The sequence below is a fragment of the Melanotaenia boesemani genome, chromosome 1, assembly GCF_017639745.1.
Source record: "Melanotaenia boesemani isolate fMelBoe1 chromosome 1, fMelBoe1.pri, whole genome shotgun sequence".
NCBI classification, from domain to species: domain Eukaryota; kingdom Metazoa; phylum Chordata; class Actinopteri; order Atheriniformes; family Melanotaeniidae; genus Melanotaenia; species Melanotaenia boesemani.
Genome location: NC_055682.1, coordinates 5,809,556 through 5,835,533, shown reverse-complemented (window position 1 = coordinate 5,835,533; position 25,978 = coordinate 5,809,556). Strand labels below are relative to the sequence as shown.

The following is a 25,978-nucleotide window of genomic DNA, read 5'->3' as shown; positions in this document are numbered from 1 at the left end:
AGTGCATGCAGGAGGGATGATACATATAGGTCTCGGCTCGCTCCTGATCAGTTGCCTCTGTCACCCAATCTCAGATTTGACTGAAATATTATCATGTCTGCCACAAGAGGGAGATCAGTAAATTTTTGTAACTACGGTGACAGAAATAAGAGTAAACGGGAAAAGGGGTAAAATGGTCGTCATAGGTATTAGAGCATTTAAAGCCATAACGTTTAAACTTAAAAACACTTAAAGGAAGTTTAGTGCATTCTTAGTCTGATTCTGGTAATTCTGTAGTTAAACCTAATGACTTGATATTCTTCAAGTCACTGGTTTCCAGTTAGATACAGGATAGATTTTAAAATTCTTAATTTTTTTTTAAGCCTTTGAATGTACTGGCCCCATTTTAATTTTTAAAATGTGCCATAAGACCCACTAGTTCACCCTGGTCTTTAGTTGAGTAGTCCCCTCTTTTGGATATTTAACTGTTTTATTTCGCTGTGTTTTCTGTTTTTGTTTTTTTTTGTTTGTTTTTTGTTTTGTTGTTGTTTTTTTTTATGGTTTTGCTTTTGTTGTTTCCTACTGTTGATGACTGTTCTTACTGTAAAGCACTTTGCTTTGCCATAGGCTTTTAAATGTGCTATAGAAATAAATTTAACTCTGACATGCAAGAAGCACACAGGTAAATTTAACATGTCTTTGCATTGAGAAACCAAAGGGTGTTAAAGTGAATGTTTTTTTTTTCTTTTTATTGTTGACTTCTCTTTTATTCTGAAGTCAAACTTCCTTTTTAATGGAGAAAATTCTGAAGAACACATGAAGAAACACACAAAAAAAGAAGAAACAGAAAAAAAACAACTTGCTGACTTCAAATAGTTTGAAAAAGCTTTATAATTTGCTGATTGATGGACTGCAACAGCTGCTTCTCAAAGATTATTGCTGATGTCAACATTTGCTTTTATAGAGATGAGTACGCTGATGAGGATCACTTTATCAAGTTAATTTGATTATATGCACGTGGCTGCTTCTTACCTTCTTAATGTCGATGGAGGAAGTAATAATAGAAAACTAGATGTGGTATTTACATCATTTTAAGAGCTAGTAAGTGCCAGAATTTTATTTTTCTTCATTCGTGTTATGTAAATCTTCTATGTCTGTAGAATAATTATAACAACGAAGGCCTTAGCTAACAACCACACATACACACCCACAAAAATATAATTAGGAAAACAGTGTTAAACATCTATGCATAAAAAGAATGTTGGTGTAGATCCCCAGTAAGAGTTTTAATTAAACTAATTTATTTCTTTTTGAGGGTTTTTGAAACTGCCTCTCCTTCTCAGGCAGTTTCAAATCCATTCACAGATACAGTCTTCTGACTAAAATGCATCACATGTTGGTCAGGTAGGTAAACAACTAACAGGTAGCAACGATCCTAGCAAGCCTAACCATAGCTGGGTGGGTCAACGATACTCATGTGACTTCAACAACCCCCGAGTATGACTGGCCAAACTACAGCTTATAGAGAATGTGCACCAACATCTCCGTACACAGAACTGTGAGATTGATTATCCATTTTAGAAGAACCTACGTTCTATTAACATCATTTCAGCAGTCTTTTTCATCTTGGTCTTGTTCAGAATTTATGAGTAGTTCATCTTTTTAACTATACTCGAATGCAGCAGCAGCTCTTAGTGATCAACGGACAAAAAGGAAATTAAACTTCAGAGTTTCATTCTGTTTCCATCATGTAGGCATAGTGGTGATAAACACATCCCAGAGAACAGTGGACTCCTGCAGAAACTTTTCTAGGTGCCTCTGGCTGGCAGTGGCGTTCATATAAAGGACAGTTTGGGCTTAATGTGAGCAGAAGTAAAGATGGCTGCATTTACAACGTGCCACCTAGATGAACGGGATGATGAGAGAACAGGTGAGATGCTACACCTGAGAATTTATGTAGTAAGGGTACACTCAATACCCAACAAGTACATGAATTTTACATGAAACAGTGCTGATCTGGATCACACGCCCATGTTTGTATGACTGGATTGTGTTTGTTCTCTGGTCAACATGAGTCCCAGTTTTGTTCTGTCAGATATTCAGTCACAACATTCAGGACCGTTTCAGATGTTTCGGAGTACATCTGCCATCAGTACGGAGGACCGAAACTGCCAAAATTAAAAATAAATACACAAATATAAAACTGGCTCAATAAACAAATTGATGTGCTAATAAACTATACAAAAGTTTAAGAATTTTTTTTTTTTAAATTCCACAGAGAAACCTATAAAACATGACACAAATTTATATTTCTTTTGTCCTTTTTAATTGTTAATTTAACTTTGTGTTGATATTCCTATTTATTTACTTTCCCATGTCATTTTCAGTTCAATTTATTTATTTATTTTTATGCCTGTATTTATTTCTGTATTATTGGCCTTTTACATTTTCTTACCCCCAAAATTATTTATTCCTATATTTTATTTTCATGTAACATTTTATTTATTTACACTTTTTTTTTTTTTTTCACGTCCTCATTATTTCCACTCTTGCATGTTCTTCCTCTATTTTTCCAAGCATATTTTTGTATACCTCCGTTTTACATTTCTGTATGCATTTCTGCCTCATTATGTAAATGGGGCAGATCCTGGCCTATTGGTCAATCAACACTGAGCAGGTCACAGGCTGTTGGTGCAGCTGTACAGCTGATCCTTCCTCCATGGCAGCCTGGCTCTGCTGAGCGAAGCTTCAGGAGGGAAATAAAGGTTTTAAGCCGGCAGAAATGACTGACCTTCAACAGGATCTTCTCTTTTAGCTGACAAAACACACACTCACTGATGACAGTTTACTGTTTGGTGTGGATGCAGTAACTGAGAGGCTGTAGACGTGCACAACTAACAGGTTATAGGTTCTGGTAAAGTTGGGCTGCAATGCTTAAAGAACGTTGCCTGGATCGTTGATGAAAACATTTTTAAATGTTCCGTAAACGTCCTTTCCGGTCCACTGCAGCTGCTCCTCCCAGATAAAAACGTGCTCCTCTGAGATTATTATTTTCATATAACATGAAAATCAAGTCTAGAACATAAAAAGTTGGTATTACTAGTATCGATATTTTGTTATCAGTGCACACAACACTATTGATCAGTGGCTTTTACATCCATGACAGGTGTAGGAACTTACACCAAACACCAGGTAAACACCGACACCTGAGACTGAATCCGAAAAACTGAAACTTTAAAATAAATAAATGAAATAAAAATAACAATAAAATGCAGAAATAAGTTACAGTGTGAGGGTGAAAATCTTGAAGTCATACTCAAGTAGCAACATTACAGAGTTAAGAACAGTAAACATTTATCTTTTTAGATATAGTAAAAGGTATTATAATGCTCTCTTAAGTACATATATATTGAATTACTGTAATCATTTCTAAATTAAAGTTTTACTTTATAGCATTTTATCATTTCACCAAAAGGAAGCAGTAATCTTCCATGACTTTCCTGACGGGTGATCATTGTTAGATGGATAGAAACAGATCCATGACAGTTGATAGACTGTTGTTGAGTAAAACTGATGGCAGTCTCAAAACTATATTGAGTGTTTGGGCTCATTATCCTCCTACAGTTTAACTGTCTCTCTACAATGAAGAAGAGTTTTGAGCGTAAAGCCAAAGCATGGAGTAGGACTTGTCCTTGGATGGGGTAGAACTGATTCATCACGATGCATGGGTGATGGGTTAAAAGCAGAGGACTCATTTCAGTGCATTTTTTAAGTACTGACAAATAAGGGATTCTCTTGTAGAGTTTGTTCTGTAGTACTGTTAATTTTAAATGTAAGAAGCAGAAAGCTAACTTAAGCTTTAATCCTTCACAAACATAACATTAAAAATCTTTTTTTTTTCTTAGTAATTTTCTTTTTAACAGAAAAGCAGCAAGATCTCTACTGAAAGAGATTTACAGTCAAATGAAGATTGTTTTCTTATTAAATAACTGCCTTTGTCATCTTCTTGCACATTTAAAAGATGCCTAGGAAAATAATAAAACATTTCAAATGTTCATTTTCTTCTTTCTTGAATTTATAGTTTGATCTTTAAACCTGACAATGTTGAACCATAGAAACATTTTTGTGTAAATTTATAACAACAATTTGTCTTAAGGTTCATTTTCCTTTTGATCAAAAGCTTCTTTCCATTTAGCATCCTTACTTCAGAGGAAGCTACTAATACACAATATACCAGACAATGTTCACAGTACATCATGACAACAGTATATTTCACTTATTGATTTAAATTTTTTATTTCATCAGGCTATTTTTACTTTAGATGACACAAGACAATCAGCTTTAAGTGTAATATTTATTCCAAATTTAAAGCAAATAAGAAGCAAGCAAATATATATAATCAGAAAAAATTAAAACAGCTGCATCCGCCACCACCCACTGTGACGCTTGGCCGAGGATTTCCAGCAAAGTCAGTAATTCCCAATAATTTCCATATTGCTCTAGGCTCACCACAACGAGAAGTACCTATTTCACAGCTAATAAAAAGTGGTCTGAGGTATGGAAGACAGGTTCAGGGCGACCGCAACAATCCCTCACTGCAAGGTAACTATGAAGTCCACCTCCAGTGCCAGATTGCAAAGGCGGACCTGGAAATGGAATACTTCAAATATATAGTTATATTGAAAATGGAAGTGTCTGTTCATTTCTTTAAATCAAAGTGGTTTTGACAGACTTGATCACACTATAGTGACTATCCATCAAATCATTAAGCTGGAGATATTTTAAGCTTGGCCTGAGCAAGACTTACTCCCTACCAGGCTGTTCACAGCATATGTTTCCATATTAACTTACTTAAATTAGCCATTTTGGAACAGAAAATAGGTTAATATGGCAGGTCAATATAACCAGCTAAACCAATAAACCCACTTTTTGGAATACCCCCCAGGGCTAGAACTTGACAGAATGAGATGCTATACAATCATCATCCACCAGGTTTGTTGTTCTTCTTCTTGTTGATTTTTGGGGGGTGGCACCTTCCAGTCAGGTGCATTACCGCCACCTACTATGCTGGAGTGTGGGTCTGAACGGATAAGACACAAAAAAAAAAAAAAAAAGGACTAGATTCTAGTGAGTAATCCAGTTTCCTTTAGGAAACATAACACATACTTCCATGGCTCACCCCTTAATATTGATGATATCTGGAGATCTATGATGCCAGCTTTCTTTAAACCTGCATGGAATTTAAGTCTTTTTACTGAATATTTCGGACATTGACATAACACATGTTGAACTGTCTCTTCTTCACCACAATTTTCACATAAACCTGACGGGTGTTTGCCTATTAAGTGTAATGTTTTATTTAAGCCAGTGTGTTCAATTCTGAGTCTAGTGATGACCTGTTCTTTCCTCGTGCTGCCCCCTGCTGGTCTCATTTTGCCCACCTTCCCTTGGATTGAATGTAAGTGTCTGCCTGTCATTTCTTCATCCCATTTCTTTTGCCATTCCTGCAGGATGTGTCTTTTGATTATAGATTTAGTTTCTGTTTTACTGAATGCCATCACTGTGGTATCATAGTTCCAATGCCTCCTTCGCTAATTTGTCTGCCCTTTCATTCCCTGTGACACCCCGATGTGCTGGAACCCACATAAAAATGACGGATATATTATTGCTTTTAAGTCTAAAAAGTGCCGCAAGTATATCATTTAACATATCTTGTCTCGTTTGTGAGAAAGAAGACTGAATTGATGTCAGGACTGAATGAGAGTCAGAGCAGATGACGGCCTTAGTAGCCCTGGTGTCCTCTATCCACTGCAAAGCTGTTTTCACTGCCATCATTTCCACTGTAAAAACTGCTAAGTGATCTGGAGTTCGTCTTTTGATATCTATTGCTAGTGTAGGAACTGTCACTGAAAACCCTGTTTTTCCTATTATGGGATCTTTCGAACCATCTGTATAAATAACACAATCCTGATACAACATTTCAAGTCTATCGTTCATTAATATTTGGGCATTTGCTATTCCTTCGTACTTATTCCTGTTTTCCAAGAAGTATAAGTCAATGGAGACTGCAGGAAAAAGCCATGGTGGAGTAACTGATAACGGAACTGTAGGAATAAAACAGAGGTTATTTAATCCCATTTCATCAGCAAAATGTGCACTGCTCCATATTAAACACTTTGTTCTGTCTCTTTCACTCTCCCAACAAGGAAGGATTACCTTAGTTGTTGGATGTCTGTCCAGAGTGTGACCTTGAAGATACGCCCAGTAATTCATCAGCAGTTGCTGTCTTCTTAATCCCAAAGGTAATTTTCACATTTCCACCTGTATTGTTGCAACTGGGGATGTTTTAAATGCTCCACAACATAATCTTAAACCCTTGGATTGGACTGTCTCCAGTTTTTGTAAGTGAGTTTTAGCAGCAGAACCATAAACAAAGCATCCATAATCTAATACAGATCGAATCAGTGCTATATATATCTTTCGCAATGCTCCCCTACTAGCCCCCCATTCACACCCCGTAAGGCACCTCATGATATTAAAAGTTCCTTTACATTTAGTACCTATTCTTGTTATATGTTCCTTCCAGGTCAAAGTGCTATCCAGCCACATTCCGAGGAATTTAAATGATCTGACCTGCTCCAGTTTTTCTCCATACATTTTTAAATCTGTTACTACATTTCTCTTTCTACTAAATATTACAACTTTTGTTTTTTCTACTGAAAACCGAAAGCCCCAGGAATACTACCATTTTTCTACGACCTCTATTGCAATTTGCATCCTCTGTTCAATATAATTAATATTCCTTCCTCGTTTCCACAGGGCCCCATCATCTGCAAACAGAGAGCGCCCTATATCATTTTGCACAAGATCAAAAACATCATTAATCATAATTGTGAATAATACCGGGCTGATCACACTTCCCTGAGGGGTGCCATTATCTACCTTATACTGTCTGGATAAAGAAGATCCAATTCTTACCTGAATGACTCTATCAAACAAAAAATCTTTAATCCAGTTGAATGTCCTACCCGTTACCCCCATCTGATCCAACTTTATCATTAAGCCCTCCTTCCATACCATATCATAAGCTTTTTCAATGTCAAAAAATACCGCCATTACTGTTTCTTTAGTTATTTGGGTCCTCTTGATTTCCGTTTCCAGCCACACAACTGGATCCATGGCTCCCTTACCTTTCTTAAATCCACTTTGAAAAGGAGTCACGCAGCCTCTACTTTCCAAATAATAATTTAATCTGTGATCATTCTCTCCATTATCTTACCTATATGTGATGTTAATGCAATTGGTCTGTAGTTCATGGGATTTGTGGGGTCCTTACCCAGCTTTCTGATTGGGATAATGACAGCCTCCTTCCAGCTTCTGGGCAAAACTCCCTCTTCCCACACTTTATTATAAAACCCTAGAAGTTTCTGTGATGCTATTTTCCCTAAGTTCTTTAACATGATGTAACAAATGTCATCTTTTCCTGGAGCAGACGTTCCAGCCTTCCCAAGAGCTCTCCTCATCTCCTCTAGTGTAAATGGAGCATCCATTGCGCTCTGAGTATTAACTCTACGCTCCAGGACCCCTGGGTGAACAGCACTAGTTTCCCCTACTAAAAACCCACCTCCCTGGTCTGTCTCCCCGATACTGAACATTTTTAATCAAACAGTTACAAAAGATTGGAAAGTGATCACTTCCTAATACAGACTGTTCCCATAATTCCCATTCACACATTCCAGCTAGGTTTCTAGACACCAGAGTGAGATCTAGTGCTGACGTTTTTCCTGTGCGCATCTCTATCCTTGTGCCCCTTCCATCATTTAAACATACCAGCCCCTTTTCTTCCAACAATTCCTCTATCACTTCACCATTTAAATCTGTTCTCCCACCTCCCCATAAGGTGCTATATGCATTAAAATCTCCACAAAGGATTACCCCGTTACTGTCAAGTCCTTCTATTCCACACAATCTATCAAGAATCAACTTCTTACAAGGATTATAAAAATTAATAACAGTTATCGCTCCCTCAGTTGTCCATAATTCAATACCAATGTATTCTAATTCATTACCTTTACCTATCTCCCTAAATGGCAAACCTTCACGAATAACAGTAGCACATCCTCCACCCACCCCATCCGTCCTATCAAGTCTGATGCTAACATAGCCAACTATTACAAAATCCAGTCTGGGTCTCAGCCATGTTTCCTGCAAACAGCTTATGTCAGGTTTCCTTGTTAAATAGTTGATAAACTTTTTCAATTCATGTCCGTTAGCCAACACACTTCTAGCATTCCATTGTAGCAAAAGGACAATATTAATACACCTACCCTATCCCTAGATGCTCTTGGCTGGCCTGCATACTCAGATCATTCCTCACTTCCTCCCAAGTTAATTCCTTGATGTCAAGGTGGTGAATTGCTGCCTTAACAATGATTTGTATTCTTTCCGTTTTAGATTTTACCTCCATAGTCCCATTTACGACGCCTGCAATGAAAGTGACCAGCTTCTTTAAGTCAATCAGAACCTTTCCGTCCATTTCTTTGCTCTGTTCCATACATTGTTGTCCTTGGATGCTTCCCCTACCTACCTGTTCCTCTTGTGTTTCCACACTCCTGACAGCTTCTGCATATGTGATTTTATGTTGCACCCTAACTCGCTGTATTTCCACCTCCCTTTTCATTACCTTACATCCTCCATAAGCCACACTATGACACCCCCCACAGTTACAACATTTTGGTTGTATACCTTGTCCACACTTGCCATAGTCATGATCGCCTCCACATCTTGCACATCTTCTCTTACCCTTACAAACCAGGGCAACATGCCCAAATCTTTGGCAGTTAAAGCACCGTAAAGGCTTTGGGACATATTCTCTCACTCGATGGTGCAAGAATCCAAGAATCGCATTGTTTGGAAGTACTTCATCTTCAAACTCAATCATCACATCTATCTGTCCTTTCACCGTTTCTCGTTATCTGAATCCTTCGAGCATCTCCTACTCTCCCTCCTCTTAGGTTTTGTTTAATCTCTTCCACTGTCACTCCCACCGGGACTCCCCATATCACTCCTTTGACCCATGTCCTCCCCCTTTCAACGCGACTCACGCTCGTCACCTTCCACTTACCTATTTCCCTCAATTTACCTGCCCTCTCCCGCTGCTCCTCATTTTTACAAACAATCAATAAATTACCATCTCTCAGCACCTTGGCCATAACAATGTCTCCTACCTGATTCCTCAACACTGTTGAAAGTTTCACTGGACTCATGGCAGATAAACCATTTTCTTCTCCGAAGCGTAGTATAATCTTCCATTTTTCTTCCTGTTCCTGAGGTCTCTCATCTCCAACATTCCTAACTTTCTTACTTCTATTTTCAAAGGATTCACTCCTTCTTTTTACCCTCTGCCTGCCACTATCTCGACTTATCTCCATGAGATCCTCACCTTCAGAAAAGTCAGTGTCTCCCCACTCAGGCCCATTCACAGCATAGCTGCGCCCACCCGCCATCGCTCTCATTGATTCTCCTGATTTCCTCATTCTACCAGGAATACCTCTCCTCCTATCGCCAAGTGATCCACATTCCTTTTCGCCACATTCATTCACCGAGTTTTGTTGCTGAGTTTTGTTGCAATAGTTATTTGACCATCGACTCTTTTGCACACGCCTTCTAAGGTAAATTTTCTCGGTCAGTGTCTTCAACTTTGACTCGACTCATCAACAAAACCCAGAGATGAAGCCGTCATAAGTTTGTCCATTCTGAAAAGCTGTATGGTTTATGGATTAATAATACTAAAATCTGCAAACTTATAACTTTTTATTTTTCTTTTGTCTTCAAACTGCTGCACCACTGGCATGCATACTGTTGGCGTACATGCGAGTGAAGGACTATCTTCCGGCCACCTCTAGTCATCTACCAGTTTTCCTGCAGGTGAGATATTTAGAAGCTGACCCATTTATGCTCTGCTTGAAGGAGAGAAAGCAATGAAATCCAGTGAGAAGTCTGAAGCACAAGTAACAGTGTTACATTCCCAGGCCTTCAGCCTGCGAATGTATGTGAAAAGCATGGCTGATTGACTGAAATGAGATCCAGCTGGAGAGACCCCGCCTGCCCTGCTGATGGAATGGACAGCTTCATTCACTTCTGGGTTCCTTTGGCACAGCCCACTACTGGATTGGACAGCTTGCACCGCACCTCCACCAGCACGGCCCAATCAGATCGCTGCTGGAGCCATAAGAAGGAGCTGCCACAGTCACTCAGGCAGCTGTGATTCATTGGACTCACAGTGTGCCAAACTCTGGGATTGTGATAGACGCTGGTCTGTATTTTTTTTGGATTTGTGGTAAAACCCGAGTGGTTGGTTAAGCTTTGAGATTCCCTTATTTTGATCGGTTGCACGATTGTGCTAGTTTTAAGAGTTGAGAAAAGACACTCCTCTTTCGTGAACATTTTGAGTTGTGATAAGATTTTGGTTTCTATTTAGAAGAGCTTTTGTTTTGTTTGGTTTTGTGTTATAGCAACGTTAAAGAGTTGAAGATTATTTTGGTTAACTTTAATTACCTAATTAAGGACACCTTTTGTTTGTTTTCTTTTTTTTCCAGATCGGATATATAACCTGACATAGGACACCCTTTGTTTGTAAGTGTTTCGTTTGAACCCGGTTTTGTACAATAAATTATTGTTATTATTTTATATATCCTCCCTTTGGTCTGGTTCTTTCAATTTGTTATCGTCCCTAATCCCCTAGGTCTGAAAAGGGGACGTAACAAACAGAACAAGTGATTCAGTTGGAAATTGTACAGGGTGTTTTCTTTGAGCAGCAGTTATAGAGCCTGTTGACACGAATAATGTCGTTCTTGCTCATTTGCTCGGCGTGTCCAAAGTCAAGATTCGGATCACACTTGGCGACAATGGTTGGCATCCCATTTTTGGAGAAGGCGTACCTTTAACAAGACAAAAACATGATTAAAATAATGATGAGATCAAATTTATAGTAGTTTTGTATTATGCAGATGGATTGACCCGACCCCCCCCTTCACACACACACACACACACACACACACACACACACACACACATACACACACACACAAACACACCCCATGCACAGAAACTATCTAAGAAAACTTTACTTGTAGTATTGCATGACAGAGTTGAAGTCGTAAGGAGTCATCAAGTTGTTTGTCTCCACTTTTTCAAAGGCAAATTTAAATTCTGTGCAGGTATAAAAAAAGATCATTTTCAGTAACAGATTTCTAACATTTGCTTTCAGGAAATGTAGACAAATTTAAAGTCTTGGACATGATGTCTAAACATCTTGGACTTGCAGAACTGAAAGTCATGCATCTTGTCTATCTGGATGACTAATAAAGACAGAACTGTGAAGGTAAAGTTTTTGTGTGTGAGCTGACCTGGTTCAATGTTCTCGAAGAGAATCTTGATATATTCGTCTCTGTCGGAGCGTTCCTGCTCATGTTGGAAGCCCAGAGCGTGAAGAACCTCATGCTGCACTGTGGCGTGGAACAAACAGCCCGGTTTTTCCAGTGAGATAAACTGTCCGGCATTTTGACGGCCAACATAGGACCAACACCTGACACATACACACAGTAACAAGAGTTTGTTTGATTGGGTTAAAAAAAAACAAAAAAAAAACAGATATTGTTGATAGCATATTTTACAGTAATTTTACAGTAATTGATAGACTGAAATAGGAGGATTTAGTCATAACAATGTATATTAAGCTCATAATTCACAGAAGCATATAAATAGTTTTCTCATATCATGAAACAGATTTTAAATGGTGCGGCATCGTCCGGACCGCTGTGCTTAGGTTGTGTGTTTTATTTCTTTTTTTATTTAGTTTTCCTGACTTTTGTTATCCCATCGTCGAGGGAGTGTTTGGAACAGGCTGAGATCCCAGGCCCATCGCCCACTTTTGACCAGCATCCTACTTGCTAATGTCCAGTCCATAACTCTCTCCAGCTCATGCTCGCCAGATTTGGAGCACCTCTCCATCCTGTGCCGACCATTCTAACTCCCCTGGGAATTTACAGCCATCATCACAGCTGCCACATACATTTTCCACATGCAGACACCAACACAGCACTATCGGACCTACATGATGTGCTGTGTCGCCACATGACCAAACACCTGGACGCTGCCCTTACTGTGGCGGGGGATTTTAACAAGGCTAACCTTAAAAAAGTTATGCTGACGTTTTACCAACACGTCATGTGTGGCACTAGAGAGAATAACATCTTGGAACAATGTTACACACAATTCAAAAAGAGCTACAAAGTGGTGTCTTTGCCTCCTCTTTGAAAATCAGACCACAGTGCCGTCTACCAACAAAAGATGGCATATTATGTTATATCACACACACACACACACACATACACGTTTTTACTACACCATGGGGACCAATGACATACTGGTGTCTGATGGGATCCACCCTTTCTGAAGCTCCTACAGACCTGATTTTAACTTCTAAAATCATGAAAAAAATAAGAAAGCATAAAAATCACTTTAAAAATCTATAACTCTCTGAAAATTTTTAAACCTGAATTTTGATCCTTGTAAGGACCCAACGTGACTCTAATGTCCCTGTGGGGGCCGAAATTTTTCTACCTATTTGCATACAATTAAAGTACTGTTTTGAGACTGTATAGCTCCTTCTGTACATCTACAGTAAGTGTTTATCCAGGAGGGTATTTTACAAAGCAGGTTTTTACTGGTTTAACTGACTAGGTTAATGGTAATTGAGAATTTTCTGTTTGAAAATGACTTCTCGATAATTCAATGTGGAAAAGTGAACACAACCTGGTAAAATGGGAGCTTCTGTCAAGGTTATGTAAAATATCTAGTAAAACGATCTGAGGGAAAGTCCCCGTAGGTATGATCAAATCTGTCAGAACTACTTTAAATGAACAGGTTCTGTTTCTGGCATTTTTTTAAAGTATTTTCTGGTATTGTCCCCCATTACACTGTCTAAAATGAGAAACAACTCCTTTTACAATCCATCATTCACTGATATTTTGGCCAATGTTTCCATTGACTTATTCAGTTTTGAGTATTCTGTAACCAGAACCACCTCCACAGTCTTCTGGGCTGATTCTGATTATCCAGCTTCCCTGGACTCAACACCTGAGAGCCTCCACAGTGGTGACAAGTTTATGCAGTCACCCTGAACCAGCCTTCTATCTCTCTGAAATCCACTCATTGGCTATGAAACAGGTAAACCTGGTTGCAGTTAGCCTACAGCAGAATTAAGGGACATTGTTGGCATTATTAATAATAATAATAATAATGGATTAGATTTATATAGCGCTTTTCAAGGCACCCAAAGCGCTTTACATTGTGTGAATCCATTATTCATCCACTCCTCACTCATACCTGGTGATGGTAAGCTACGTGTGTAGCCACAGCTGCCCTGGGGCAAGCTGACGGAAACGTGGCTGCCAGTCTGCGCCTACGGCCTCTCCGACCATCACCGAACATTCATCCACACATTCATACACCAGCGATGCCAACATTCACTCATTCATTTACTGGAATTCTATAATATGGAATTCTGTAAATAATGTACCAACTTTACGCTACCAGCATTTAACTTTCATTTTGTGTTTTGTGACTTTTCTAAAAAACCTTCAAGCGTCCCAATGGGAGGAGGCAGATGCAGACGTTTTCCTTTTTTTCATAATAGTTGTAATTTCAGTGCTCAAAAATAAACATATCAAAGACTATCCGTGAACATCCCTGGGTAGCTGCTTCATAGCTGGGGTTTTGGAACCGACCACCCCGGTTGCTAAACCTCCAGTGCAGGCTTCATCGCAGGATTTGTTAGACCTCCTGGAAAAAAGGCCGCTCTAAAAATAAGCTTAAAAAAAAACAAGATTAAAACAGGGTATTTTTCTTTAAATAAGTTTACAGTAACAGTAAGGACCTGTCCCCTTGCCCGAAGGCGGAGGGAGGCTACCCTCTCGTCCACCGGAGTAAACCCCAACACACAGGCACCACGCCAGGGGGCAACCAGTACTCCTGCTCTGCGTCACCGTGAACAACTTCAGAGTGGAAGAAAGCCCAGCCCCTCTCGAGCACACGGGTTCCAGAGCCCAAGCCCAAGCGTCTGATAAAATATTTTGACTTGAAATAAGAAAAATATACTAGGTAGATTTAGTTTTTTAAGTGCTCCTTTCTGGAAAACTTCCTTTTCAGCTGTAAAAGTCAAGCAAGATCAGTCATAGCTTGGTTGAGATCTGTTATGAATAAAGTTATTTTCAAACTGAAAGATGGATTGTCTGTTGAATGATCAGCTGGGTCTTGGAACCTTCAGTATGACAAAAACTAAACACAGATCACCACGATTGTGGGCAGCTGTAGCTCAGGTGGATAGAGCTGTCATCTACTTAACAGGAGGTCAGCGGTTCGATTCCCTTACACTATTTGTCGAAATGTCCTTGGGAAAGACACTGAACACTTCATTGCCTCCCAATGTGCCAATCATTTGTGTGAATGGAGGCAAGATGGCGGCGCGTGTACACGCATCGGCTCAGGGCTCTCGGCTTTTGTTTGTTTTGTTCGTGTTTTTGTTGTTGCTCCAGTTACTGGAGGCATTAATTCAGTATGGCAGGACTGAATTAATAAACTTCCGAAGAAACTGCCAACTTTACGCACACCCTGAACCGGATTTTATACCTCCAGAGGTCCTTCAAACCACCTCGGCTTTCACCATCCCTCCACTGTGGCCTAGGAGACGGAGGAGACAACGTAAACAAAAGCGGGGTAAGAGGAGCGGGGCGCGTGCTAGGCTACAAGCCGACCCACACCGACCAGCTCTTCCCAGTCTCTTCCTGACAAATGCTCGATCACTAGCCAACAAAATCGACGAGATTCGGCTGAGGATCGTCTCACAGAGGATGGACAGCTGTGTGGCCATCATTACGGAAACCTGGCTGGACTACAATACACCCAACACCGCGGTGGAGCTAGCGGGGCGCTCTTTGTTCCGAGCAGACAGGACTGCAGCCTCGGCTAAAAGCAGAGGTGGAGGTCTCGCGCTCTACATCCATAACTCCTGGTGTACAGCCACACACACCATCGGAACGTACTGCACACCCGACCTGGAATATCTGGCTGTGAAATGCAGGCCATTCAAGACGGTGAGAGAGTTGTGCTCCATCTTGATCATAGCTGTTTACGTGCCACCGCGGGCTAACGCTAAGCTAGCGCTAGAGGAGCTCTATTGTTTGATCACCAGGCAGATGAACTCCAACCCCGAGGCAGCTGTGATTGTGGCTGGAGACTTCAATCACGTAGAACTCAAAGCAGTGCTTCCAGAATTCAAGAAATTCATACACTTTCCCACCAGAGACAATAACATACTGGATCAGGTTTATTGCAACATCCCAGGAGCATACAAGGCGGCAGCAGCTCCTCACCTGGGCATGTCAGACCACATCTCTGTGAGGCTGATTCCAACATATAAACCTCTAATCTACAGGACAAAACCAACCACCAGAACAGTTAAGGTATGGACTGAGGAGGCTTCTTCAGCACTACAGGACTGTTTTGAACTCACTGACTGGGAAGTGTTTAAAGATGACTCAGACCTGGAGGCCTACACATCATCTGTCCTGGACTACGTGCAGTTCTGCACTGATGCTGTTCTACCCACAAAGTCCATCAAGGTGTTTCCAAACCAGAAACCATGGTGTGACAGCACAGTGCGGTCTCTGCTCAAAGCTCGGGATGCAGTCTACAGGTCAGGTGACAGGCTGGCCTACAGCAGGGCCCGGTCAGAACTGAAGAAGGGCATCCAGCAGGCCAAACACAGGTACAGACAGTGCATTGAGGAGCATTTCACTGACAACAACCCACGTGAAATGTGGAGAGGCATCAAAACCTTAACAGACTACAGGAATAGCAACCAGCAGATCAGCCATGACCCCACCCTACCTGACACCTTAAACAGTTTCTTTGCACGCTTCGACACACCTGGCAGCAGAGAGACTGTTTATCTTCCACAGCATGAGGAGCAGCCTCTCGTCCTGCAGCAACACCAGGTAAGCTCCACCCTGAGGAGGATCAGCACTAGCAAAGCAGCAGGACCAGACAAGGTATCAGGTCAGGTTCTGAAGCTGTGTGCACAGCAGCTGGCTGGAGTTTTTCTGGACATTTTCAACCTGTCCTTGCAGCTTGCTTCAGTTCCTGTGTGCCTCAAGTCCTCTATCATTGTGCCTGTGCCGAAAAAATTTGCTGTCACCTGCCTCAATGACTACCGCCCGGTCGCTCTCACACCAGTAATCATGAAGTGCTTTGAGAGGATCGTCTTAAGTCACATCAAGGACGTCATTCCTGCTACTCTGGACAGATATCAGTTCGCCTACAGGGAGAACCGATCGACAGAGGATGCAATCTCACTGGCACTGCACACGGCTCTGACCCACCTGGAGCATCCTAACACCTACGTCAGGATGTTATTTGTGGACTTCAGTTCAGCTTTCAACACGGTGATCCCGGACAAGCTGACACTGAAACTCCACAACCTCGGACTGTCCAACCCCCTATGCTTCTGGATCAGGGACTTCCTCACTAATAGGCCTCAGGTGGTGAGGATTGGGGACTGCACATCATCCACACTGTTCCTGAGCACAGGCACACCCCAGGGATGTGTACTTAGCCCGGCCCTCTTCACCCTATTCACACATGACTGTTTTAATATCCATCCCACAAACATGGTTCTGAAGTTTGCAGATGACACCACCGTGGTGGGTCTCATATTGGACAACAATGAGACCCTCTACAGAGCGGAGATCCAGCACCTGACAGGATGGTGACCAAGGAGGTCATTGTGGACTTTAGGAGATCCAGGAAGATGGAGCACACCCCTGTCCTCATCCATGGGGAGGAGGTGGAGCGGGTGAACAACATCAAGTTCCTGGGCATCCACATTACATCTGACCTCACTTGGTCCGCACACACATCGCACCTGGTGAAGAGGGCCAAACAAAGGCTCTTCTTCCTCAGGAAGCTCAAAAGGACTGGACTCTCCTCTCAGCTTCTGACAAACTTCTACAGAGCCACCATAGAGAGCATCCTCTGTCTGAGTGCAACAGTGTGGTACGGGAGCTGCACTGCACAAGACAGGAAGGTCTTGGCCCGGGTGGTGAAAACAGCACAGGGGATTGTAGTGCGTTCTCTCCCGCTCCTGGACTCAATATATGACAACCGGGTCCAGAGAAGGGCCAGTCGTATAGCTGCAGACCCCACCCACCCAGGACACGAACTGTTTGTACCTCTTCCCTCTGGAAAGAGATACAGAAACATCAAAGCCCACACCAACAGACTGAAACACAGCTTCTTCCCCAGAGCTGTGAAATCCATTATCCCATCTCCCCCCACCCCCCACCCCTCATCCATAGACTAAACACTAAACCCTGCAGACAGGCAGACACACTCAGACTGCACTTTGGGACAATATGCTGCAATATGTGGAACACTTCCATGCCAGTCACTTTAAATACTTTAAATACTTGTTTTGATTTGCACTGTTATTCCATTTTATTCCTTTTACTCCTTTTTTATATATATATTTATATTTATCTAAAGATATTTTGCCTTTTCATACTTTTTATCTTTGTGTGTTACAGTGTGCCTTTTAAGCCGAGAACTTCTGAAACAAAATTTCGTTGTGCCTTGCTCAATGACAATAAAGATTCTTGTTTCTTGATTCAATTATGTTTCAATATAGGTGCTGTATGAATGTGTGCATGAATGACACCTGTAATGTCGAAGCGCTTTGAACAGTTGCATGACTGGAAAAGCACCATACAAGTACAGTCCATTTTACCATGTTGTAAACATGTTTAATTAAATGTAAACAATATATGAAATCATATATTTGTTCAATTTGCAGCACATGCACATCATGCCACACAAACATGGTGTGGTGAAATACTTTAACAAATAACAGTGCGCCATTTTTTGTACAAAACTACCATCCCAAAAAAACTGCTCAGATTTAGCCTGATCAAAAACATCAGACAGGGGTCTTCAAAGTCCGTCTCAAAGGCCTCTGTCCTGCAAGTTTTCAATATGTCCCTGCTTCAACACACCTGACTCAAATTGAATGACTCCACCAGCCTATTGTGTTTTGCACAATGATTAATTTTTAGTCAGGTGTGTTGAAGAAGGGACAAATGAAGATGTCCAGGATTGTGGCACAAGACTACTGGAGCTCTGGAGCACCACAAGCCTCAAGTACGTATAAATGTACTCAATAACATTTTTTAAACAAAACAAAGTATACAGGCCTGGTGTAGTGGCTGCTAACATTATTAACTTGCAAAACATAAGCCTGTGAAATTCTTCAGTACCTTCTTTCACTTCTTCACAAGTTTGTATAGATGTTTTAAAAAATAATTGTTATACAAAACATAGAATACAGGCCTGGTATAGTGGCTGCTAACATTAACTTGAAAAACAGAAGCCTGTGAAATTCTCCAGTACCTTATTTCACTTTTTCGCAAGTGTGTATAGGTGTACTCAAAAATAACTTTTTTTTTTTTTTTTACAAAACAAAGTGTACAGGCCTGGTGTTGTGACTGTGAACATTTACTTGCAAAACAGAAAACCTGTAAAATTCTTCAGTACCTTCTTTCACTTCTTCGCTGCACTGCTGTGATCCTATTCTTTATGTAATACTTAACCGCCTTCCAGGTCCTCCTTTTTAGCTCTTGTGGTGAGGCCGCAATGCAAGCCTCACACTCCTCTTTACCTGGAACTTTTCCTGAGTTTATGGAACCCTTTAAAGTCTTTTCCACTGCATGCACCTCTGAAGGTGTCCAACTCCTTTTCTTTGAACTTTCTAAAGACAGAAAAAAAAGATAATCAGACCCATAGACTACTGTCACTACAACTCTTTCAATAGACCTGCATTTAAGCTGTCAAATACGTCAGTGAAATACCTGTCATCTTTTGGATTTGAAAAGGGAAACCTTCCCGATCCAACTTCAAATTATCCCACCATATATATATATATATATATATATATACATATACATATATATATATATATATATATATATAAACTCTTGAAAAAAGCTCAGCCTGTGTGACCTACCTACCTGTAGCAGAAGATTTAACTTGCTGTGCCGAGTCATGTTTTTGGTTTCCTAGGAGAGTACAAACCACAACACCTTCATTAGTTACAAGCACGAGACCCCAACACTGAACCAAAAAACCACATCCAGTCGGTCCAATTCACCCAGATTGTGGCAGTCCTCACCAAGGAGAGAGGAGGAAGAATGAAGACGTGATCAGCAGGAAGACCATAGACTTTAAACAAATATGGACGAACCTTCTGCCATTGTGCATATTGTGTAAAGGTCGAGTAAAAAACCAATACCAATATTTTATAGATGTTGTAGGGGGAAACCGTGGAGAGCCGCCACCTTATCCTGGTAGAGGAGTTTGTGTGTCCTGAGGATCCTAGCGGCTATGTTGTCAGAGGCGCATGCCCCTGGTAGGGTCACCCATAGCAAACAGGTGTCTAGGGGAGGGACCAGACGAAGCGCGGCTCAGAAGACCTTTATGATGATTGAAAAAAGAGGACCAAGGTTTCCCTTGCCTGGATGTGGGTCACCGGGGCCCCCCTCTGGAGCCAGGCCTGGAGGTGGGGCATTGAGGCGAGCACCTGGTGGCCGGGCCTTTGCCCATGGGGCCCGGTCGGGCTCAGCCTGAAAGGGAGACGTGGGCCTCTCCTCCCGTGGGCTCACCACCTACAGGAGGGGCCATAGAGGTTGGGTGCAGTGTGAGCTGGGCGGCCGCCGGAGGCGGCTGCCGGAGGCGGGAACCTTGGCGGTCTGATCCTCGGCTGCAAAAGCTAGCTCTAGGGACGTGGAATGTCACCTCTCTGGCGGGGAAGGAGCCTAAGCTTGTGCGTGAGGTTGAGCGGTTCCGGGTAGATATAGTTGGACTCACCTCGACGCATGGCTTGGGCTCTGGAACAACTACCCTCGAGAGGGGCTGGACCCTCTTCCATTCTGGAGTTGCTCCTGGTGAGAAGCGCCAAGCAGGTGTAGGCCTGCTCATTGCCCCCCAACAAAATCCGCAGGGTTGCCGGGCTCTCCCTTAGAGATAGAGTGAGAAGCTCGGTGATCCGGGAGGGACTCAGAGTAGAGCCGGTTTCCCTCCACATCGAGAGGAGCCAGATGAGGTGGCTCGGGCATCTGGTCAGGATGCCTCCTGGACGCGTCCCTGGTGAGGTGTTCCGGGCACATCGCACCGGAAGGAGGCCCCGGGGAAGACCCAGGACACGCTGGACAGATTACATCTCTCGGCTGGCCTGGGAACGCCTCGGGATCCCTCCGTATGAGCTGGTGAATGTGGCTGGGGAGAGGGAATTCTGGGTTTCCCTACTTAGGCAGCTGCCCCCACGACCCGACTCCAGATAAGCGGCAGAAAATGGATGGATGGATGGACATTTTAATAGTAATATCAGCCAGTAATAATGGTAGGCCAATAATATCCGATATCCTTTAAACATGTTACACTAAACAGTCACCAGTGAAAGGCTAGCCAACCTTATCCATTAAAATGACCACAGCCCAAATAGCCCGTTTATGCTCATCATCCCGTTCTGTCATTTACAGAAAAGACATAAGAGTTTATTTTAATTAGGGGTAGGGAAACCTAATCTAGAGGGCCATATTCCTGCGAGTTTTCAAGGCATCCCTGCTCCAACACACCTGATCCAAATCAAATAGATCCAACAACCAATCACAGTGGCTCATTAATTTGAATCAATGGAGATATGGTATGATAAGAAAAATTCATTCATTCATTTTCTGAACCGCTTAATCCAATTGGGTCGCGGGTGGGCTGGAGCCTATCCCAGCTGTTAGCAGGCGAGAGGCGGGGTACACCCTGAATTGGTCGCCAGTCTGTCGCAGGGCATGATAAGATACATGATCTACATATGGTACCATATCACGCATCTATTATCCAGCTGAAACAATCTCATGTGAGGTATAATCCAGAAAACTAACTCCATTTCTATATTTACAGAGGGTTGCCTCTTTAAAAAATAAAACCAAGATTGAGTTTAAAAAGTAGTTTATCTAACAATTTAATTTATTCTTCTGTTTTTATAATATGCAGCTAGAGGACAGACAATTGGTGTATGAATTACCTTCTTCAGGCTCATCAGTTACAGATGTCACAGTTTGCCTTTTTGGTTCAGAGGGTCCTGCTGATATAATGCAGAGGCAGCACTGCCGATTAGTAAATGTTTCTGACAACAATAACAAGCACATTATTTGTGTGTGAGAAATACCTTCAGCATCATCGGAGTCTGACTCAAAGTCCTGTGGCCTTCTTGGTGTAGAGAATGCTGTTTAAAAATAATCAGTCATCATATTTTTTTTCTACAAGAAAAAAGCAAATTATGGAGGGTACAGGGGTTTGTGGAATACCTAAGGGCATGGTGTCTTCCAAAGACTCCGAGATGGGCATCTTTCTTTTTCCTCCCGAGGATTCTTTGACATATCAGAAAGTTATTGGCTTAATTTTCTGAACACAGATAAAGTGTACACACCCCCTCCAACCTTTTTCATAAAATATATGCACAAGAAATACACTTAAATATAAAGATCACCTGAACATGGACTGCTGAAACACGAGTCCTTGTCTGTCTCCATGTCTGAGACTTCACTGTCCACAGCCTCTAGCACTTGCTCTAAAAAACAGGTATAAAAAACTGTTAAAAAAAAAACAAAACAAACATTTACTGTGAGATAAATAATATACACTAAATAGATGTCATTACCGTCAGGACTGATTTGTATTTGGTCCAGGCTCATTCCCTTGAATTCAGACAGCCGTCCTTGTTCTAGGGCACACAGCACTTTACTGACTTTGGCCAGCTCAAGGGTTCCTTCAGGTAGTCGATAATATTGTCTATGGACCCGAATGTCATGGCCAAGAAAGTTTGCCAGTACGTCCATCTCATGGTCCTTCAGGTTCAGGACTGTCGACAGCGTGGAGATCTGCTTCCTCAGCTTAGTTGAGGAAAGAGTTTCAGGATGTTTCGCTCCGCATTCCTTTGCAATCTGTCAGATAGCAATCTGTCAGATAGCATCTGATCCTCTCTGATGAGTCTCTGCTTCAGGTCTTGAGAAAAAAAAGGGATTTTCATCAGGAACAGCACAAGCCCTTCGATGTGCAACCAAGGCTTCCATTGACCCGAGCATATCTGGTGTTAGAAGGATGGGAACTTTCCTGTTCCTCTTCCCCCGTATTTCAATACGTTGGAAATGCTGACAAAGCTTTTGTTCCAAGGGGGAAAGTCCTCCTGCCAGATCAGAGTGTACTCCGGATGTGTCTCTGAGGGTATAAGCACTCAGTGGCATCTTGGACACTTCGCCTTCTCTCCTGCGGTTAAACAAAATCACCTCACACAGAGTCAAAGTAGCAAGCTTGGACCAGTTTTTCTTATTAGGATCATTTGCTAATGTTTGTACGTACTCGTCCCTACACTTATCAAGATGCTGATGCATCATCTTTACATCTTCAGTGAAGGGGAGAAGATTGGGAGCGTTCCATTTAGCCTCTCTTAGAGTCTGCAAGGCTCTTGATGACACACACACGCCCCACCTTTTATCAAACAAATTGCGGCTCTTCTGCACATTTTTCAGGAATTCTTCCTGGTCAGACCCAGCCATCTGTGCCTCACACTCCAGAATATCTGCAATCTTCTTCAGACTGTGACCGAGCTTCAGAGCTAGCGAGGGGGTTTTATAGATGTTTGTGTCCTCATTGAAGCCAGCAACGTCTTTTACTGCTTCAATCACAGAGCTGAAGTTGGAAGGGATATAAAAGTCCTCCATTTTTTTAAGTTTTCCAGACTTTCTTGAATGGTAAATTAGTCTGCCAACTTCTCTCATTTTCTGTCTGATGTATTCATGTTTGGTTTGGTCATGTCCATGTTTTGCATACAAATGTTCTCCAAGTCTCAAAATACTTTTCTCCTGTTTAATGATGACTGCAACTCCCACACCTTTCTGCTGACTCCCTCTGGAACTGTCTGTGCAAAGGCACACAGTGATTGGATCCGGCTTTTACCCGGCTTTTTTGTTTTACACTTTAGTGCGAGCTTACACCTGGCCATGTGCCTCCATAATGTCTTTCTTTTCAGGAAAGCTTCACAGTTTATGCAGTGCATGTATTCACTTGCTTTCACTTCATCCCCAGATTGCTGGCTTGGGATCAGTGTTCCACAACCTGCTTTTAGAACCTCATTGTTCTGTTGCCTATTTCCTTTGTTTCTGATCAGATCCAGATGCAGTTTTCGTTCTTTTGATTTCAATGGAAAAGCTATTGCTTGGGCCACAGCTAGTTCATTACTGTGTTTGCGTCTCAAGTGCCGTGCCATTTTATGGCAGTGCAGGGGACAGTAAAGACAGTAGTGTTTTTTATTGTAAACTCTACCTCCATCTCTCTTTTTCTGGAGCTTTAAAACAGACACATTTCCTGAGCCAGTATCACTAGATTGTCCACTCTCTGCTCTTCCATCAGACTGAGCAGATGACTTGCTGGACACAGTCTTCCTACTGTAAGGCTTTATGTTTCGTTTCTTCAGTTTCACTGGTGAAACCTCGCTTTCAAGATCGCATGATCTGTCTGAACTGCTCTCATTCATTTGGTCTTTTGACGGAAAGTATTCATCACCACTGCCCTCATTTGTTGAGTTGGTTAATGGACAACATTCATCTCCACTGCTCTCAGTGCAGCTCTTCAAGTCTTCTGGCTTAGCAGGTGTCTTGGAATGCAATCCCAAATATTCACGTGTGAGCTGAAAATATAAACATAACATGCTAAATTTTTAAAAGATTTAGATGGCATACATTTCTAACACCGTTTATGAAACCATTTTAAAACTTTGAGTGTCATAGCATGGAGTGATATGTGTCAAGAGTATTAATGGCTATGAGGTAAAAGAGGATGATGGGAGAACAACTACATGGGTAAACTCACAAATATGCTGTCTGTTCTTTCCAGTGGAGGAACTTCTTGGTCAACACTAACGGCAGAGCTTGAGGTATTCTCACCAGTCGAGCTTGGTTCCTATGTTGGCAAAATGACATAAATAAGAAACTTTGGATATATATACTAGCTATTGACTTCCAGGACATTTGTTGAATAAATAGATACACCAGGGATGCAACAAAAATTCGGCCACCGAACATTTTTGGTCAAAATGGTTCAAAAGTGTATTTTTGTTTTACGGCTGAAAGACTCTTCTCAGTGGAGCTGTGATGAATGACATAAATTGGGTTCAGCAGCACGTGTGGAAGGACCAACTTGCCTGATGTGTGGACGTATGTCAAGTATATCTGAGACAGAACCAAGGACAGCAATGTGTAAAACATCTCCTACCTGACGCTGAATCGGACGCTATATATATATATATATATATATATATATATATATATATATATAGACACACACTAACCAGTCATATTTTGACAGGCTAGTCTGTGTCTCTGCGGAAAGCCCTGTATAGCTATATGTTTATACCATATAATACCATAACCTAGTTCTTCTCACCTCCTCCTACAAGCCCATCGTTCAGCAACAACCAGTCATTAGAAAGGCTATTAGAACCTGGTCTAATGAAGCTGAAGATGCTCTGAGAGGATGCTTCGAGGCTACAGACTGGAACGTCCTATGTGAACCTCATGGAGATGACATCAACGCCTTGACTGAGTGTGTGACAGATTATATTAACTTCTGTGTGGACAGCACCGTTCCAACAAGAACAGTGAGGAGCTTCCCCAATAACAAACCCTGGATCACCAGTGACCTGAAAAAGCTGCTGAACATCAAAAAGAAAGCTTTCAGGGATGGAGACAGGGAGTTATTGAAGTCCACACAAAAACAACTTAAAACACAAACGAAGAAGTGCAAGGAGGACTACAGGAAGAAGTTGGAAAGTAAGCTTCAGAAAAACAATGTGAGGGATGTGTGGTCAGGAATGAAGAAGATCACTGGCTTCGGGATAAAGGAGGATCAGACTGATGGAGGTCTGGACAGAGCGAATGAACTGAACATGTTCTTCAATAGGTTTAGCTCACCTCCTGCTTCAACCCCAACTAGCCACACACCCTCCATGAGCCCACAGCTTTCCTGTCACACCTCCACTCTGTCACCCTGCAGCTCAGTCAAGGACCTGGACACAACCTCATCTCCCTCCACATCAGGACTTCCTGAAACCTCCTCTGCCTCCACCTCCACTCTGTCTGTCTCCTGTAACCAAGTCATGCAACAATTGGTGAAACTGAACCAGAACAAGGCTGCAGGTCCAGATGGTGTCAGTCCCAGAGTTCTCAAGGCCTGCTCAAAACAGCTATGTCCGATTCTCCAGCACCTGTTCAACATCAGCCTGAGTCAGAGAAGAACCCGGTGCTGTGGAAAACATCCTGCCTTGTTCCAGTGCCTAAAAAACCACAACCAGCTGAACCAAAAGACTACAGACCAGTCGCCCTGACATCTCACGTCATGAAAGTCCTGGAGAGACTCTTACTGGCTCACCTCAGCAAGCAGGTGAACACCTTTCAGGACCCATTACAGTTTGCATACCGTAATGGGCTTGGGGTTGAAGATGCCATCATCTACCTGCTTCAGAGAGCCCACTCTCATCTGGACCAGTCAGGCAGCACTTTGAGGGTCATGTTTGTGAAATGGTGCGGTGACAATCATCTCATCTTGAATACCAAGAAAACAAAAGAGATGATTGTTGACTTCAGGAGGAACAAGAACACACATAGAAGTGTTTCCATCATGGGAGAGGAGGTGGAGGTGGTGGAGGAATACAAGTACCTTGGAGTTCAGCTGGACAACAGACTTGAGTAGAAAAGCAACACTGAGTACATTTACAAGAAAGGTCAGAGCAGACTCTACTTCTTAAGGAAGCTGAGATGTTTTAACGTCTGCACCAAAATGT

At 42.0% G+C, this 25,978-nt stretch overlaps 1 protein-coding gene across 1 annotated transcript in view; it reads right to left on the bottom strand.

Annotated features, from left to right (window-relative positions):
- Nucleotides 1-10,752: 10,752 nt before the first annotated feature.
- The window catches only part of LOC121640366 (low choriolytic enzyme-like), a 33,073-nt gene continuing 17,847 nt past the window's right edge, over nucleotides 10,753-25,978 (bottom strand). Inside the window, exons 6-8 of the mRNA XM_041986082.1 lie at nucleotides 11,388-11,566; nucleotides 11,109-11,190; nucleotides 10,753-10,919 (exon numbers count right to left, since the gene is read on the bottom strand). Coding sequence (XP_041842016.1) covers nucleotides 10,760-10,919; nucleotides 11,109-11,190; nucleotides 11,388-11,566 — 421 coding nt within the window. The 3' untranslated portion in view covers nucleotides 10,753-10,759. The remainder of the gene's footprint in view (nucleotides 10,920-11,108; nucleotides 11,191-11,387; nucleotides 11,567-25,978) is intronic.